The sequence below is a fragment of the Haliaeetus albicilla genome, chromosome 29, assembly GCF_947461875.1.
Source record: "Haliaeetus albicilla chromosome 29, bHalAlb1.1, whole genome shotgun sequence".
Lineage (NCBI taxonomy): Eukaryota > Metazoa > Chordata > Aves > Accipitriformes > Accipitridae > Haliaeetus > Haliaeetus albicilla.
The window spans coordinates 2,132,197-2,150,973 of record NC_091511.1 but is presented as its reverse complement, the minus strand read 5'-3'; the positions used below and the strand labels follow the sequence as shown (position 1 = coordinate 2,150,973).

At 39.3% G+C, this 18,777-nt stretch overlaps 1 protein-coding gene across 1 annotated transcript; it reads left to right on the top strand.

Annotated features, from left to right (window-relative positions):
- The first annotated feature begins 133 nt into the window (after positions 1 to 133).
- On the top strand, positions 134 to 18,451 carry LOC104316857 (poly(A) polymerase gamma-like). The gene is given in 15 exon segments (XM_069773799.1): positions 134 to 4,752; positions 4,754 to 4,808; positions 6,044 to 6,097; positions 7,175 to 7,286; positions 7,941 to 8,030; positions 8,662 to 8,797; positions 8,954 to 9,023; positions 9,109 to 9,229; positions 9,549 to 9,633; positions 10,040 to 10,093; positions 12,364 to 12,473; positions 14,756 to 15,080; positions 16,019 to 16,125; positions 16,202 to 16,440; positions 17,327 to 18,451. Coding segments are annotated over 15 exon segments (1,788 nt in total). The 5' UTR covers positions 134 to 4,627; the 3' UTR covers positions 17,432 to 18,451.
- Positions 18,452 to 18,777: the final 326 nt, after the last annotated feature.

Sequence of the window (18,777 nt, the reverse complement as noted above, 5' to 3'; positions counted from 1 at the left end):
GTGAAGGAGATAGAGGGGAAAAATCCAGGGTGTTGGAAGTGAGGACGCTTCTGCTGTGCAGAGGCCTTCTGTAAGAGCTCTGAGTTCATCTACTGGCTTTGGTTTTCCCAGGCTGTGCTTTGTTGAGCCTCAAATGGCGCTTCTGTTCTCGTCCAGATTTTTGCTCTGAAACCATTCAAGTGCTGAGGACTGGGATTTTCCAACAGCATCATATTTCTCTTTGGGCTTTGTCCCGATCCAATGTCGGGGAAGGTTTCGATATGATCCCAAGAGCGAGATTAAGACAGAAACGAGGTCAAATGCCATATAGTCAAAAGAGCTTTTATTATCAAAAGTATCAAAAGTGGAAAATGGTGGCGATAAGATAGAATGGAAGAAAAGGTAGAAATTAAGCAAGCACTTGGGATAGGATTGCTAGGATAGTCACCACCACAGATCCAGTGGCATCCCGTTGGTCCTCAGGCAAGCAGTCGGTGGTGGGAGTTGCAAGGACAGTCACCACCATGGATCCAGCGGCGTCCCATTGGTCCTCAATCTTCAATTCTTTGGTGATGAAAAAAGACCACCACAGCTTGTCTCCACGGGTTTTTATAGGGCATATTTCGATGATGTCATGCACTGCATGTTTCGTCTATCACACGACCTTTGGGTGATGGACACCAGATCAGCTCCAGCCCGGTTTCCTCCCCTGGATGCCTCAATGGCCTGGTAATTGTCCTTATGGACAGAGGAGTGTCCTGCTTAAACAGGCCATCTTAGAGACAAAGGGCTCGAGATAAGCAGTTCACAGTTCCTTGAGATGACAGCCCAGTCCCTCACACCTAACAATCTTTGAGGCAAATGGTTCAAGGTAACAATTCAGTCTCTTACAGGCTTCCTGGGGAGGAATTGCAGGCATGCAAGACCTGTTGGGGAGCTCAGTCTTCTTTTGGGATGCTCTCTATGGGACAGGAGGACAATTGCTTTGAACGGCCTATATTTCTGGAAGGATTACCTACATTTACCTTCCATCTGAAATACTGCTTAGTGCAAGCTGTTGGTTTTTTCTTTTAAAAAAGGGGGGGGAAGGTGTGTGTGAATAGCTGAGTGCTAGTATACAGTGAGTTACCTTCCCCTGCTTAGAGTAAATGGATTTAGGATTAAAAATACTCATTTTGTGTTACAAAAATTGGCTCCCTTAAAGATTCAAGTGCTTGCTGATGGACTCCTGGCTGACAAAATCTCTCTTCAGCTTGCTTAAATATTAAACAGTCTTTAAAGTAGTGTTTGGATTATCTCGTGTGATTTCTTGCTATTAATCATGGTTGTCTAAAGCATACTACTAAAGCGTACTAAAGTGTTTTGGTTGTTAAAAACTAGGATGAGAAGTGCATAGAAACATCTTCTGTGTCAGGTTTCAGTGAGTTCAAGCTATTGTTGTGTCTGGTTGAGAGTTTCTGATGTTATTTTTCCCTCTTTCGGAGGGAGGTGAACATGCCCATCTCGCCCTCCAGGAGCAAGGATGCCATGTCTGGGTTCAAGCCCATGCCACCCTCAAAGCTTGCGTTCTCGAGTTGAGCGTGGAAGGGCATCACCCCGCGAAGGTTTGGTGTGTTGTAGCAGTCGGTGCTGTGAGGTCTGGTGGGTGGCAGTGGGGTGGAAGCAGCTGTTGGGGGCCCATGTTGCATAGCCCAGCCCCCCTGCATGCTTCGGAATGTCGTGGTCCTTGTGGCAGTTTTTGAATGGTCCCTCCCAGTTGGGTCAACGGACCCAGCGCAGCCAGTAGATCCCATTGGAGCTCCTCTGTGTGGCATAAATCCCTCGGCATTGGGCTTGAGAAGAGGTAAAGTTGGAATCTGCAGATCTCCTTAGATGATCTTCAGGAGCTGTGGGCTGTGGGTGGGGACTAGCTCTCTGTCTCTGGTCCAGTGACTGGTGTCATTGCTCATAGGAAGTGGAAGAGCTTTACCAGGCGAATCTGTCATTTCCCTTCTTCTGGGGGTTACGGGAGCTGTTTTGGAGGTGAGGGAGATGTAAATTCCCGGTCTTGAGCCAACCTGGATGGAGCAGAGGTGGACTGTGATTTGTCTGACCTCAACTGTGTATCTGTAACGCAGTTGTAATCATCTCTGCCTGCACAACTGGCTTGAGGTCCTGTTTTATTTTAAAGGAGATATAGTGAATAAAATCAGTGAATCTAATGGGCGGTCTTTCTGACCAAATATATAAGTATTTACTTTAGGATAAGATAAACAGTCCCTTGAACTCACTGGTTATACTGACTTAACTCTGTGTTGCCTAAAAATGGGACCAAGTTTGGCTCGGCCATGGGCGTCTACATTAGAGACATCCACATTTAGTTAGATGAATCACACCCCAGTCTCCTGTGTTCCTCATCAGGTCTCTGACAACTCTGCTGTTAGTCCTTATTGAAGCCAAGTACAGTCTTATTTATTTATTTATTTATTTAAAACAGAAAGGAAATTCAGTCTTAGACGTTCAGTTGCAGAAGAAAGTTTGTGTTTGAAGATCACGCTTGGATCTTCGAGTAGGTCTACTTAGATGCCTTTTCCTCTTCTGTTTGTCCCTGATAAGCTTAGGCACTCTCTGTCCTGTTTCTGAGGACCACTGCCCAAGGTGCCTAGCATTGCACAGGGAGATTCTGTATCTCATTTTGCACTGTGCATTTTGTTAGCCATCAGGAATGAAGTATTTTTAGGACATAAGCTAACTAAATTGCACTCAAGTGAAAAAAGTGCTCTATAACTTCTGAGAAATAATACTGGATTATAATCAGAATATAAATATTTGGAGCAAAAGATGCTTAGAAAGTTAGGTAAAAATTATGAGCATAGTGCAATTTTTTTAGTTTGGATTTTTATGTATTTTAGATTTAAAGTTTGACTGTAAACAGACCTGGTTGAATTGATGTGGAAAACATGTTCAAATTGCCAAATATTTCTTTCAAACAAGAATAAGCAAAGGAGCAGCTACAAAGAGTGTTTCGGCTTTAAAGTGTTTCGTATTTTTGAACCCAAATCTCCAAGTTTCTGTTAAATTGAAGTGGCATAGAAAAACAATCTTGTAATTCTTTGTCACCAATTTGATGATCCACCCCCTTCTAAAAAATCATTGTCGATGTTGCTTAGTAGACACATAGGCAGTTAGTGGTTGGGCTGTGGCCTCTCCAGACATGTGTCTCGTTTTGTCCAGAAGACTCTCAGGCTGCAGCAAGCGCCTGGACGTCACAGCGAAAATCAAGGATCCAGAAAAGAAGCCTGCAAGTTACAAAGGAGGAATGGGCAAGTAAAAGGCGAAAGCCTGAATCCCATCTGTCCTAAATAATCAACTGCTCACCTCTGGGCTGGCAGCACAGGCCACCGGCAATTCAGGGTCTTGGGCACAAATCTTCTGCACTTAGGTACTTACCTCCTTCCTCAGACAGGAAGAAATAAAAAATAAAAGGAGATCCCTGTTCTTTAATTCAGTGAAGAGAAAAGAAAGTTCTATTTAGATCTGTTTGCCTCTTTTGGAGGATGGACTTTAGCACAAAGGTGAATAGTGCCCTAGTAGCAGGCAGCTGGGCAGGCCGAGGGGATGCAGGGAGTCTGCTCCCAGGGAAGCTGTTCCACTTTGTATAATTTAGGAACTGTTGTATTGGGGGTTTGAAGCCGAGTTCCCAGCAGGCACATCATAGCTCCTTTCTCTCTGTCTCTCTCTGGCCCATTAATTGTCCCAATACCACTCCGGGTTTACAGAAGGTGGGTCACCCACCGTGAAAGGGAGATTCTGTCCTCAGGATGCCTGCAACCTCGAGCTCAGCCTTGCGCTTGGTCGGTGGGAGAGCCATGGCTCTAACTGCAAATATGAGTGAGGAGGGAGTGAGTGCAACGAGTGCCTGTGCCACTGGGCTGCTGGACAGGGTGAGACCCGTGCCAGCCAATTCATCTTTTAGCTGCAAATGCCTTTTGAAAGAGATGCAGATTTCCTGGGGATTGTGGGGACGTGCTCCTGCATCTGGAAAAGATGGCTGAGTTCCTGGCGTAAGAAGGGCACTGGGGTTTAGAGGTCAGAGTTGAGGCAGGTATGGAAGATGGCAATAGCTGTGATCTTTAGTCATAAGAAAATATTTTTGTATATTCAAGTAGGTTTTTTTCTTTCCTCTGCTAATCCAGTGTAGTATATGAATCAACAAAGAGAAACCAACACTGCACACTCTGAAGTATTTGTTTTAAAATATGTGTGAGGTCAAGCTAGAACATGCTTTGCAATTTGTGTATTTACTGCAGTGAATTTTCTGCTCTTCCTGGCTGTCTTCTGTGGTTTTCAGCCTTCCTCACCTCCACAAAAAGAAATACTGTGCATATGAAAGAGGCCATTGTGCATCTTCCCTTAGGAGATTTCTTTTTTGTGCTCTGCTTTTGAATTACAATCTGTATTATTTATGGCAATGTTTAAAATATCCTTCTGATTCCCTGGTTAAAGTATTCTGAACCTACTCCAGCTACATGTTACTATGCACAGCTCCCACCAGCCATCAGTTTTTATTTCAAGTCATTTTTCATGAAGTAACACACATCACAGCCAGAATACTGTGTTGCTGTTACATGGTTTTCTTTACAGTTTTTCAGCTGTATTCCTCCTCCGCATGATAAACAGTGTTGCCTGGTCAGAGTTCTACTGTTTGAAAGTGTCTTCCAACAGTAACAGAAGAAATGGAATCTCTGACATAGATGCTGTTTGTGTTGCTCCTAGACATGTAGAAAGATCGGATCTTTCAGTCGTTCTTTGAAAAACTAAAACATCAAGAGGAAACAAAAAATCTAAGAGTGAGTAAGCTCTCTCCTTGACAGATTGTGCAACTCCTACAATAAGAATATTCATGTTAAAGACTCATATTGGTAGTGATTGTCTTACAAAGCAAAATTAAAAATGGAATTGTTTCTGAGCACCTTCTAAAATACTGTTTACGCAGCATGAAAATGTTGAAGTCAAGCTTTTGGTTCCCTTCCCCAATGACTGTACATCACATAAGACTCTTTGTAGTTCACTTCTCCCGTACCCATGGTTTGGGAATGAGTCAGCTATAGTATCAAAAAGCAAGGTTGTCCCTAGGAGCCTTGCTTTAATCTTGGATGTACTAAGGGGCTTGGAAAGAAGGTAATTGCATGCAGGTAGAGGAAGGGGCAGCCTGAGAGCTAAGGAAGTTGAATGTGATGTGGAAAGGTTTCTGTCAGTACGTTTGCCGTGGTGTTCCTCTGGATGTACTTTAGGACCTCTAATTCATTCTTCTCTGGTCATGTTCTTCTCTGGGTACTCAGCCTGAGACTTTGTAGAAGAGATACACAGTCAGCTTTACATAAAGTTAATAGGAGCTGTGCTGCGAACATGCAAAACTGCCTTGTAAAATCACCCTCAGGTGCCTATGTTGTGTACCTTGCGTATAAAAGCAAACTCCTGAGAAGTGTTTCTCTCAGCCTAGTCTTCCTTGTGCAGACATTTTGAAAGACTTCATATGCATAGCTAATGAGCCTTCATTTAGATGACTGTCACCTGAAAACAGACTCAGTGGGCTGTGGCACAGTTCTAACAAGTGGTCTGCAAAATTGAAAACTGTTCCATAAGGTAGCCGATAGCATCTCAGGCATGGTAGAAAATAAAAATACAGGAGGCTAGTGCACGCTGTCAAATGTGGACAGAATTTTTTAGATTTCTCTGGATGTTAACCGTAGTAAGATAGCTATGGAAATCTCTTGCTTTTCTTCCTCACCACCAAGGTAAGTACCTTACAGCCTCTGATACTGATGGCTCATTGTGCACTGTTTGTTCATTACAATACATGATCAGCCTCTGAATCTCTTGGCTAAATAACTTCTTAAAGCTAGTATTAGTACCATCTTAGTGCTATACTGCTTGCAGCTTATTAACAGGTTTTTTTTGTTTGGAAGCAACTCAGTCTTTATACTGAGTAGTTAGCAGTGTAAATTCTGCATTTGATCGTAGTTTAGGAGAAACATAAAGTAGCAAAACATGTTTTCTTACACAGTTATCCTCTCCTTTACAGGCAGTTGAAGATGTGTATGTACCAGTTGTCACATTTGAGTTTGATGGCATAGAGGTAAGCATTTCTTTTGCTTTTTTTTTCTTTAAGTGAGTAAATTTTTTTCTTGCTTTGGAATAGGGTAACTTTTCCAGGGACCTGTGACTGTGCTATTTTGCACCACAACCTATCCCAGGAGAAGACATTGCAGTAGAATGGGAGCTTATAGGAAAATAAGCTCCTAGGAAGCCTGGCAGGCATGGGAGCATCAGAGGCGTCTTTTTCTAAACCTGTGCTGTAGACCAGGGTAGCCTGCTTGAATACCACTTATCTCTAGGATTGTGCAGAGTGGGAGCAGAGGCAGTATCCTTGCTAACTCTTCTTAGCTCTGACAAGCTAGGTGTCTACAGAGGGATGTGTACAGTGTAGTTCACTGTACGAATCATGTGAACAAACTAAATGTTTTGCTGCAAATCCAAAATGAAGTGGTTGTGGGACAAACAATCTGGAAAATGGAAAGTAAAAGTACTCATTTGACTCCTGCCTAGGTTTGTCAGCTGCAGCAATCCTGCTATCTTGAATACCTCTTCTACAATGTATAAAGACCTGCATGCTGTAGTACCTAAGCAAGTTACTGCTTGGTATCACTATCATGAAGACATTTATTCAGTTACCTTTTTGTGGCTTTTATCTGGTACAGACATTCACAGAATAATTTTCTTGCCTCAGACTCTACTAAAAACCAGATACTTCGGGATCAAAAGGGCTTAGTGCGCAAAGAAAATGCTCTCTCCTTTGCTGAAGTATAGTTGAGGTGATAGAACTTATGTCTTCATTCTATGATTAATTTTAAATTCCCTTTTCATTCACATTCTAAGTCTAGAGTAATCTTTTTCACCTTAAAAAACCCTCTTCCTTTCTCTAGCTTAAAAAGAAAGGGGTGTTGCAACGATGGTTTTGTACATAAAATATGGAACCTCTAGAATTTTTATTGAGTCTTCTGGCCAATAAATCTCTTGGGAGATGTTTCTATAGTCACATAATTCTAAATACAAATGTTAACCACTCTTTTTAGGCTTGACTAACTGTCCCCCACTAGTGTTCTGTTTGCAAACTGCATGGCATTCTAACAGTTGGCACTTTTTTCTTCTTAAGATTGATCTTGTGTTTGCAAGACTGTCTGTGCCAACTGTTTCTGGTAATCTTGATCTCAGAGATGACTCACATCTTAGAAGCCTGGATATAATATGTATACAGAGCTTAAATGGTAAGCATATTTACACATCTTTAAAAAGAAAATGTTACTAAAATTGTTATGGAATGCACATTACACAACCCAAGTTTCTGTACAAGACACAGAAACTGATCCCCTGTATACTTGAGATCTGAGGAGGTGGCAAGTGAGCTTAAATTCAGACGTTTCAAATTGTGTGTTTAGATAGACCTGTGTTTCATGTTTCTTTGATTGGGGTGTGTGCATTGTTCCAGTTTGCCACAGAAACTGCTTCAGATGAATAGGTAGAGCACTTGATAGAGAAGAATGTGTGGTAGTTCATTAAAAAAAAAAAATTAAAAAAAAATTAAATACTTGAAGCCTGACTTGCTCACTGTTTAACACTGACTGGTTTAATTGTTCCTGGCTGTCGAAAGAAACCTAGGTTTTGGAATCCTGTAGAAGGGCCTTATTGAAAATTGTTGGCTGTAGTCTAAAGTATGAAAAAAGCTGTTGAGGGCACCAGTTACCTGACGTGATACTGAATGTTACGTGTAATCTCTAATTTTTAAGGTAATACAAAGCAAGTAATCCAAACTTGTTTTCATAGGCTTGAAGGATAAACTGTAAGCTATTGATACAGTATAGCATAAAACCAACTTGTACCTGTTGCTAGGAAGTTCTGTACTTCAACTTTTTTTCTTAGAGGTTGCAGAGTTACTGATGAAATACTACACCTAGTGCCAAATAAAGAGAACTTCTGGCTCACGCTCTGTGCAATTAAACTGTGGGCAAAACGTAAGTAATGTGATTGTTTGTGATCTTTAAACTTCTCAGAGGCATCTCATGCTGAAAAAATAATAGCATTAGAAGTACTTCAGCTTTGGATAGCTGTTTAAATAACAGTTTTTAGTTTAAAAACTGTTTTTTAGTTTAGATTCAAGGCCTGTCCATGGGGTAGATTCTGTGTGTTTTTTAATGGGGGTAGAGTGGGGAGAAGAGGGGAGTGCCTACGAGACAAGGTGCTGCATGGCTTATCAGGAACCTGACTACAAAGGATAAAAATGACAAGTGAAGTATAAAAGCTTGATACATAAGGAATAAGAAAATACTGTTTGCACATGTGACTAGAGAAAGTGCTAGAAGAATGGCAGAACCTTTTTCTTAAGGGAAGTTGGAGTGAAGCAGCAGCTGTAGCAGTGCAGGCAAATTTCAGAGTAGCAGTATTTTGGGAAGTGGTGTGGTAACGACTCTTTTTCTCATCGCTATAAGGACCAACAATTTTGGCCTCATTGCACTGTGAAAATAACTGAGTTTGAGACTGAAATGTACTAGGTATTCTATAGATTGTGAAGTTGGTACTGTAAATTTGAAGGAATATACTTGGATATTGAAAGACTACAGGCTAACGACAGTGTATCCATTGTAGGATGTGGCATTTACTCCAACATGCTGGGATTTCTTGGTGGGATTTTCTGGGCCGTGCTAGTAGCAAGAACGTGTCAGCCCTATCCAAATGCTTTGGCTTCTACTCTGGTTAACAAGTTCTTGTTTTTTTCAAAACCGTAAGAGCTATTTATGACTATTTTAATTTGCAGAAAGTAGTTACACTTTTTGAGGTAGTTCTTTATATAAGATTTACACCAACAACATTCAATCCTACCCTGAATTACATGACAGAGTTCTAAATGGACAGTTAGTTACTGGCTTTTCTTATATAGGGAGTGGCCAAAACCTGTATTGCTGAAACATGAAGAGAGCAATCTTAATTTACCAGTATGGGACCCTAGGGTATGTAGACATTGAATTCAGAAGCCTTTAAACTTTCTTCTAACCTAAGCTGCTGGTGCTGAGCACAATTGTTTTAACACCACAGGTGAACCCATCAAACCAATATCATGTAATGCCTATCATCACCCCAGCCTATCCACAGCAGAACTCTACATGCAAAGTATCTATATCAACACAAGCGGTAATGGTAGAGGAGCTCAAACATGGTAAAGTTCTTTCCATGCTTATTAACTGAATAAAAAATATAATTCTTGCTATATGAAACCACATTATCTGAATTGGTTGTATTTCGCAAGGTGTTTGCCCTTTTAGGCAGAAGAGTTCTCTGGGAAGTATACCTGTTGCAGGCAATAAGTGACCGGTTTTACAATGAACTGTTGTAGTAGACCTGCGTTGTGTCAAGGGAATTCCTGCTTTTTGATCTGTCAATTACTGTTCAAAACCTTTATAAGATAAAGTTTTTATCATGCTCTGCTAGTCCCCCCCCCAAAAAAATGGTAATAAGGTTTTGAACCTTACTTGTAGGTCTTGCGGTTACAAATGAGATTCTCCAAGGAAAATCAGACTGGTCAAAGCTCTTTGAACCACTGAACTTCTTTCAGAAATACAAGTATGTATGAAATCTGTTATCTGAACTTGAAATTATTTACTTACTGGTTAGCATAGTGAGTTTTAGCTTGCAGTCTCAATAGAAGGTGGCATTGATGTTTGTTTTTCAGAAACTGGAGGTAGTCATATGAATTTTGGTAAGGATAAGTATAGGGAAGATAGAAAAACTGTATGTGTTATGCCACTGACACTGCTTTTATTTAAAAAAATCAACTCTGATACTTAGAATGTAGCAGAATGCAATTCAGAAGGATGTAATCAGCTTTTTCTTCAGTTAATACTGTGCTGAATGCAGGATATAATCTGTCTTGTCTGGAAGACATATTCGATACATTTAAGGCAGTTTTGGTTTCACTTGAAGGAATATAAAGTCCTGAGCTAGGATATTAATTTTTCTTTTCTTCTAGACATTATATTGTGCTGACTGCTAGTGCCTCTACTGAAGAGCATCACTTAGAGTGGTAAGTCTTGCTTCGAATGTGGGTTCAATACATAATTGACACACACAGCCCTACTTTGAAGACCACTGTTGTAGAGCCTTTGAAGACTTGGTTTCATGACTTTTTTACTGGATGTAATATTTAATTTAAGACTACATTGCACTTGGTGCTAAGTTGCTCTCGTTATGTAGTCAGCCTATTCCAGAGCCTACATTTCTCCAGTGAAGTGAAACAAGGCTGTTTAATCTGGGTGAAACCTGACCGTCTGCACAGAGCATCTGAATGCTGATAAATAGTATTTACTAAGTTTTAATCTTGTAGTGTGCTCAGGCATCTTATGTTTAGTGCTGAAAATTATCATTTCAGCACACTTGGTAGTCAATAGGTAAATTGCAGGAGTGCTGATCTACTTTGTGAAATGTAATGTGAGATCCACTTCAGTTGTAGTTAGAGAAAATGACTGCTTATGACATGATATTTGTCAATGTCTCAAGGGATATATGCCAATAATAACTTGTTTAACCTATGTGAATGAGCTGACTAACTGTGAATCTTGAAATAAGGGAAAACGGTGAGGAATTAAGGTACTGTGATGTGTGTGGTGTTCTCACTCTTAAGAAGTGAGTACTTTACCTGCTTTGCTCAAGTAAGCAAGCAAAACAGCTCTGTGTAATAGAACCCTGTTCTGAGGGTACCTTGGTTATACTTCAAAGTTTGACTTGCGCTTTAAGGCAAATAATATAATTCTTGTGCTACCTCTAAAAGACATCTTATTTCATGTTTAAAAATAGCTCTAACAGGTAATACCTTTTACCTGAACTTTTTAACGTGTTCACTTAAAAATCATATCAACTACAGCTTGATGTCAGTGGCAGTTAGATGTACAACAAGGAGTTATGGGCAGAGGGCTTAGAGCCCAAATAGTTTTTATTGTGAAATGTTTTTAAGTGAACAAAGCTTGTTGTATCTCAGAAAAAAGATGAGAAAAGTTCTGGCTCCAGTAAAAGCTGATGTTTTTGCAGTGACAGAAATGGCAGCAAATGGGGTTTAGTTTTGCATCTGGGAAAATGAAAAGCAGAAGATAAACTTGCTTCAGTTTTCTGTAAGAACAAGTTTAGTTCACCAACTCTTGAATGGATTTGGGAATAGATGGCACATCTCTGTTGTTCATCAACAAAAGATACTTTTGAAAACTTGCAGAGTTCTGACTGCTTTCAAAGCTAGCAGTGTTTTAGGTAAAAGGGTAAAATGCCAGTACTTCATTTATATGAAGAGCCTTTGTGGTCATGATACATTTCTTGGGTAAGTTTCTGATGAGACTGTGTTGACTAGGTAATTTGTTTATTAAAGGAACTACATTTTTCAGTTTGGCTGGAAAAGGGTAAACTCTTTTCACAGATCAATCTGCAGGAAGAATTGCATCTTTACTCAGGTCTAACTGAACAGTTCTGCTTGAGCCTTTTCAAAACTGTTCTTCTCCTTGATCTTTGGGGTAAAAAGGAGTTTTGCTGCACTTCAAAATGCAGCCAGAGGTGCTGGGAATCTGCTCCTTGTTGATATTTTCATCATAGGCTATGTGTTGAGGTGTTGTATCTGACCTGTTAAGAGTACAAGTTAAATTTATGTACCTCTGTCTTTGGAAACTTTAAAGCTCAAATGTCACTGGAAACATCTCAAACTACAGTGCGTGTGATATAAATATCTAGTATCTGCTCAGCTGAATGAAACTTACTGACCGGTTAGCGTTTTTGTATTAGCATTGTATTGTAAAAAGGTATATAACTACTGTGCTGGATACAGTTAAAATGAGTAAATGTCTCTTGTTCTTATTAGGATTGGCCTTGTCAAATCTAAAATTTGTGTGCTGGTTGGAAACTTAGAGAGGAATGAATTTATATCTTTTGCTCATGTAAAGCCACAGTCTTTCCCTGGCAACCGAGAGCTTGTAAACAGTGGGTTTCATTACTTTTCTGAAATCCAGTTTGGCCAATGTATTGTACCTTGTTTATATTTATTCACCTCAGCTTATCTGTGAGAGATGTTCAGTTATGTACCTACTGTTTTGTAGGTATGAGGTCTGACAGGCAAGGCTCTGAGCATGTGGGATCTTTTTAAAGAAGGGAGAACATCAGGGAGGAGTTCTTGGAGAACTTAAGTATGGGCTGACTCTAATCTTTAACTGCTGCATACAACTAAACTGTTTTGCTTAATCCCTTCTTGAGAGTAGATACTAGGATCCAAATAACTGGCATCTGTGCTTAAATGATAAATTTGTGACTCTGTCTTTTTAGGAGTGGATATGTGTCAATGTGGTTTCTTGGAATCGTATTTAGGAAAGTGGAAAATGCAGGAAGTGTTAATGTTGATTTAACGTACGTTATACAGTCGTTCAAAGATACAGGTAAGTCTATATTTTGCTCTAGTCTCGTAGGGTTTAATTTTTTTATTCTAGTGCAAGTTGCTTCACAAAGTGAATTGTGCTTCCTTCTGGTATTAGCTATTAGATATTTCTGTAGAGTGTGACACATAGAAGATTAGCCTTAAAAACATACTATTTTGACACTTTGGCAAAGTAAGTCCATCTTGAAACAAAAATGTGTACTACAGTCCTATACCATATGTGAAATAACAACTCTGCAGATCATCGTAAACACTCAGAAAGGAACTGCGATTCATGCGGTAGACAGTCAGATGTGAAGCCAGGAGACGTCCAGTTGTCAGTTGTTGAACTTTGAAAGTGGGAATTAACTGTATCAGACTCTAAAATAAGTTGTTGATGCCTCTTGAGAGTATTTTTTCCAAAATAACAGTTTGTGTATGGTATCATCCCAGAACTTTGAAAAGCAGTGAGTGGTCGCATTGTAATGACACGCAGTCTTGCATGTAAAGCTTCATGTTCATCTTCCATTATTACTTTTGATAGATGTAGAAATAAAGTAATATTGCAAGTGTTGTTAGATAATGCTAGAATAAAGGGGTTTGGGGGCGAGCAGTTCTTTGAAAGTATAGGTCTTTTCCACAATCTGTTTACTTCTTCCCAAGCTGACTGCTCTTGTGCCTTTCAGAAGTGCATGTGTGCTGTCAGGCTCATGCCTAGCTATCATAATGACGAACTAAGGAAATCAGGTTACTCTTCTGAAGTGACAAGTGTGTTTGGACAAAAAGCTCTAAACAGTGGACTCCTTTAAACTCTTCATCAGTGCAAACAAACATTTATCCATGGTACCAGTGTGAGCTGTGTGTTGTGTTGCTCAGACAACATGAGTAAATGCAGTAAAAGCTGACCTTTTTAGCTCATGCTTTGGGATATGAGAAAAGCACAGAAAAAAGGCATCAAAACTCTTGTCTGAGTTTCAAGCCGGGGGGGTGACTTCCTCAGACTTGCACTCTTCGCTGAACTGATGCTTGTCTTGTATGTTAGATCCAGTGGCGCTGTGTTTCAGTGTTGTGGTAAATTATGTCAACAAGGTTTATGTACCGCCAAGAGGCTAGAACTAATGTTAAATCCTGTATTTCTATGCACAAACTTTATTAGCATAGCTGTGTGCTCTTAGTTTAGTGAAGCACAGCCTATAGTATGTTTCAGATACAGGGTTTGAATCCAGAGAGATTGAACAGAAAAGGTATTTCTTGAGAGGTGTGATATGCTTTGGCAAATGTGGGAGTGACCAGTAGTTATGTGCAAGAAAGCTTTTATCATATGCCTTGACTTTGAGAGAATATTTTTAGAGGGCAAAGATTAACTTCAAGTTGATGGGCTCAAGAGTAAAAGGCTCACTGTTTGGAAGGCTTTTGTTAAATGAACTTTATCTCACTTTTACATAAAAATATTATTGAATTTACTTTGAAGCAACTGTTCATATTAGTGTGAATATTCATATTTGTGCTTTTGTTTCACTTCTAGGTCTTCTGTAGAAAGACTTATAAACCTTTTTGGTTTTGTTGCATGTCCTTACTTTGATTCCCACTCTGTATGTTAGTAAGCTGACTTTCTAGTTATGATCACAATAGGCTTGTTAAACTTACCTAAATTTGACTTAATTCTGTAATAACTGCTGTGCTAGTATAGCATTTTTCAGTTGCATAAAAGGTTGTTTGCAGGCAGTTAAGAAAAACTGGTTTAAATTGTAGTGGTTCTGATAAGTCAGATGTCCCTAAAATCCAGTCTTTCTTGGACGGATAGAATTTTAACACCTAAATTACTGGAAAGTTATATGATGTCACATAACTGTTATGAAAAAACCCACAATCACTGCTGTAAATATCAAATAAAATAAAATTAGTCTGAATCTTGAGTAAGGTGTCTCGTCTCTCATCAGCTGTGCACATTTGGGTTGATTTAGAAAGTTGTCTAGATCTATTTTCAAACAGAAAACTAAGGGTTAAGGAGTATTATCTCCTTCAGGTTAAAAATCAGCTCAGATGTGAGCTGCATGATTTGCAAACCACAGCTGTAACTGAGCACATAAATGCACATTTGAACTTAAATAGCTGTTATGTATCTGGTCTGTACTGGATATGAAATGGGCATCTTAGGTCACATTCATCTTGAGGCAACTTCTTGTTCTTTGTTTGGGCTGGACAGACTTAAAGGCTTGCTGTTTCTAAAGAAACCATATGTAACTTTGACAAATACCTAATGCAAACATTCCCACTAAGCTACAACACTAAATTTTCTGTTAGTTTACAGCCAGGCTAACAACCTCAATGTGCTAAAGGAAGGTATGAAGATTGAGGCAGCTCATGTGAAGAGAAGGCATCTCCACTATTTTTTGTTACGGAAAAGAAGGTATAATAAACATTTGGCTCTTCTGGCAATATTTTTTTTTTTCTTTAATAATTACTTGAAGACTTCATTATTTTGTTGTTGTTTCAGCAAAGCATGCCAGGTACTAGTCAAAATGCTTGTGGGCTTCAGCGCAAAAGGACTTCTTCAGATGGAAGCTGTTTGGACAGTTGCAGAGATATGGACTCCAGAACACCAGATAATTCCTCTTTGTTACATAAGGTTTCTAAATTGGACACTTCTACAGCAGAGAGAGAAAGCTTAGCACGATACCCTTAAAACTGTGAAGAAGCTGCTTTTTAACTGACTCACAATGTGAATGAGGTCCAGGATTTCTTGTTTGAATCTATGTTGTTCATAAGCATGTGGGGGGCTCTAATGGCTTCAGGAACAAAGCTGGCATCTCCTTTGGGCACATGGGGGGAGACAGGTTAAAGAAATCCTTGAAAAAATTAATTTAATATACATGAACACATATAGGAAGAAAGGAGAACTTGATACCAGAGAAATTATTTGGTCTTGAATATACATCCCCTTGGGTTAGTGTGTAACTTGAAGCCGGAATGTTTTATATGTAGGTAACTGTTCTTTCTAACAAAAAGTATGGTTACTGCCAAGCAGTATTATTTTCTAATTAAGTGCTGATCTTGATCACAGAAATGCTAGACTTGGTGCAGCAGTATGAGAACTCAGGCAGTAAAAGTGTCTGTCACTTCCTGGGAAGTCTGTTCACAGGCTACTTCAGCACAGGAGGAATATGAAATCTTGAGAGTAATAGCCCAAGACTACCAAATGTGTAATGCTTGCTGTGTTCAGACCATTTGGTACTGTAGGAGTAGCATTAAAAAAAATAAAATTGAATGCCTGTATGGGTAGAGCAGGTACATTCATGAAAAGTGCTACAGAGTGCTGGATATACTAAGATGGAAAACAGTACAAGTACATAGAGACTCACTGAAGAAAGTGCTTAAGTTTAAATTTGTGGTCTGAAGTTCAGCAAAATAAAGATCTCATGCTAGATTGCCTGGGAATTTGTTGTTTTGTGGAGCTGTGACAATGACCTAAGAAGATAGACACTTGTCTTGCATGGACTTTCTGGAAATGAAATGTGTAGTATTTACAAACTAGCATTTTAGAACACTAACATCTGATTTTTACAGAAATGCTGTGTATCAGAAATCTAATGGTACTAACAACAGAGAGAAGATACCTCGTGTAGTTGTGCCATCAGTGTCTAACGAACTGTCCATTCCTGTTACTGATTCAAGTATGTATTGAAGTAGTGGGTGGAATGCAGTCTTTAATTTCATGGCTGAACTCTAAAAGCTCGGTGTCTCCTGCAGAAATGGAGGCTACAGTTGCAATAAGAACATTGGGACCTCCAGTTGGTTGCACCATTCCAGGACATAACACAATTTCTCAACTCGGAGCACGTTTTGTCCAAGGACAGCATGAATTAAGTGGGACTCCGATTACAGATCCTAAGAGTGCTGCACCTAAACGACCTTATTCACCGACCACTGAAGGATCTCATTCACCTACATCAGAAGAATGCCCCCAAAAAACAGTAGACAGAGAAAAGGTAAGGAAGGAGGGCTAGGCCAGGGAGGGTTTGAAGTAGAATTAATTATTGATGTACAATGAATAACATAACTGAGAAGAAATGCATATATACATCCCCAGTGGATTCAGGAATCTAAATTTAAGCATAATGATAGTTTTACTAGGATGTAGATGTGAGAAATTGTCTTGAATATACTGTATAGCTATTAAACAAATTTTTTTTTCCAAGATCTGGCACTTGACTGTTTCTGGTCTGGTGGCAGGGTCTCTAAATACCACTGTACTTGTATATTACTGCACTGACCAATTGCTGAATGAACTGGCTTATTTGGAAGCAGTTCTTAATTAAAAAAAAAATTATCTCAAAATAAAGAGGATATGAATCTTATAAATGTAAAAGTATGAGCTAATCTTGTTCTTGCAGATGATTTTTGAATGCCTATTGATAGTTTTGCTGCTTTAGGAATCAGCAGTCTACTCAATAGGTTGTCCACTGCTGGAGTCACAGTGTGGAGTTGCTTGTTAAATTTTGTTTTTGTGGAAGCTTTAGATTAATGCTTGATTTGTTTTATTGCTATACATAACTCTTCTTAAATAGCTGTTTGTGTGGCTTGACCTCTGATTTGAGGCAGGGGCAAAGAACAACTAGAAAAAACTCAATTTTAACACTTGTAAAGAATCAACTTGCAGAACTGTTACCTACTATTGAGTATTTCAAGTACAGATTTAGGTAGTAAGACTTTTTGTGAGGCTTGAGATTCCTGTGTGGTAATGGTAGTCTTGTCTAAATGTTGTTTTAAGAATGGCCACTAATACATTTAAAGTGTTGACTGGAAGCTGTACTCAATTATGAAGGTAATTTTGGTATAGCAATTATTTTGAGTCTGTGTATTCTGTTCTTCTAGTTAACTGACCAGGTTTCAGCATTCAAAGATGGTGGCAATCCAGAAGATGTCAGCAGCAGATCTACAGACAATGTAATTTGGAAGGGGTTTTACTCAGTGGACTAACTGGAAAGCTGAATGGACTGTTCTAGTGCCCAGACTACCTCACATAAATACTGTACGCATTTGTTGATGTAAACAAAAATATGCTTTTTAGTTTAACTTATTTCAGTCTTCATTTCCCAAATATATTCTTGTAAGAGTTATCCTTATTAGTCTTTTTAAAAGTCTTAACCGTCACTAGCTGAAACAGCTTTTGAAAAAGCCACAAAAACCAACCTGTCCTGTGACTTGGATTCAGAATGTATGAAACAGGTTAACTAGTCACTGCAACCATGTTGTGGTTTCAAGTGTGTATAAGCGTGCTTGTATTCATTTGTGCTTTCCTAGTGCATGTGCATATATTATTCTTAAATTATTTTCCCGTTGGGCACATACACTCCTGTGCATCTATCACAATGGTGCTCAGCTTCCTCAGCTAGTAGCTTTCCACTGCCTAACACAGCCATGCACTACCCAAGTATTGCCTCCCACGGAGGCCCATAAATAATTTAAATATTGAAGAAACTGCAGCAGAGGATGCTACCAAGGTATGGAGATGATAGACATGTCCCATGCCATTGTATCTGATTTTGGTCTTAAGACTGCTGCAGCATGAGACTTGAGGGGTTTCTTTGTTGTCACTGGGTAGTAAAGCTAAACTCAGAACACACAGCTGAAGATGTAACTTAAACACTGCAATAGCCAAGGCTGTTGTGACACTGCTACCTACTTGCAAGGTACAGTCTTGAAAGCATCTGGCATGCAGAAAGTGGTTTCAGATAAACCCTGAAAGCTGTTCTACATGGTTACATGGAAACTTGTAGTCTGAAGGTCCGGTTCTGTAAACTGAAAACACTGCTTACCCAGTTAAGTGGGTTAGGGTTTTTTGAGGGGTGGGGAGAAATTCTGATCATATGAAACAAATGTTATGCTATCTGTCTATTGTAATTTCTTTATAACTTGGTGTTTTTGTAAATGAAGTTGTACATTTTTCCAGAGTATTTTTGTATGTACTGTAAAATACTGTCTTCCAAAAATAATTTTTTTTATTATTATTATTATTTTTTAATGCACGTGGGATCTGCTTAAAAACCCCAAACAAGTAAACCAAATGTAAGGCGGGCAGGGCAGTGCCACAAAAAATATGTTCTACAAAATGATCATGTCATGGTAGAGTAAATTTGAGGAGACTAGGAACACTGCTTTCCTGCTTCTAGTATTTCCAGGTTTTGAATTCACACCCTTTGAATAGTGTAGTTTGCAAACTGCGTTGACAGCTCAAGTACCAGTTTGCTGTGCGGACAACAGATACCCCTGACTTCTTTTAAAATTAGTTGCTTGGCTTAAACTGCAATTCTGAGCTCTGATCA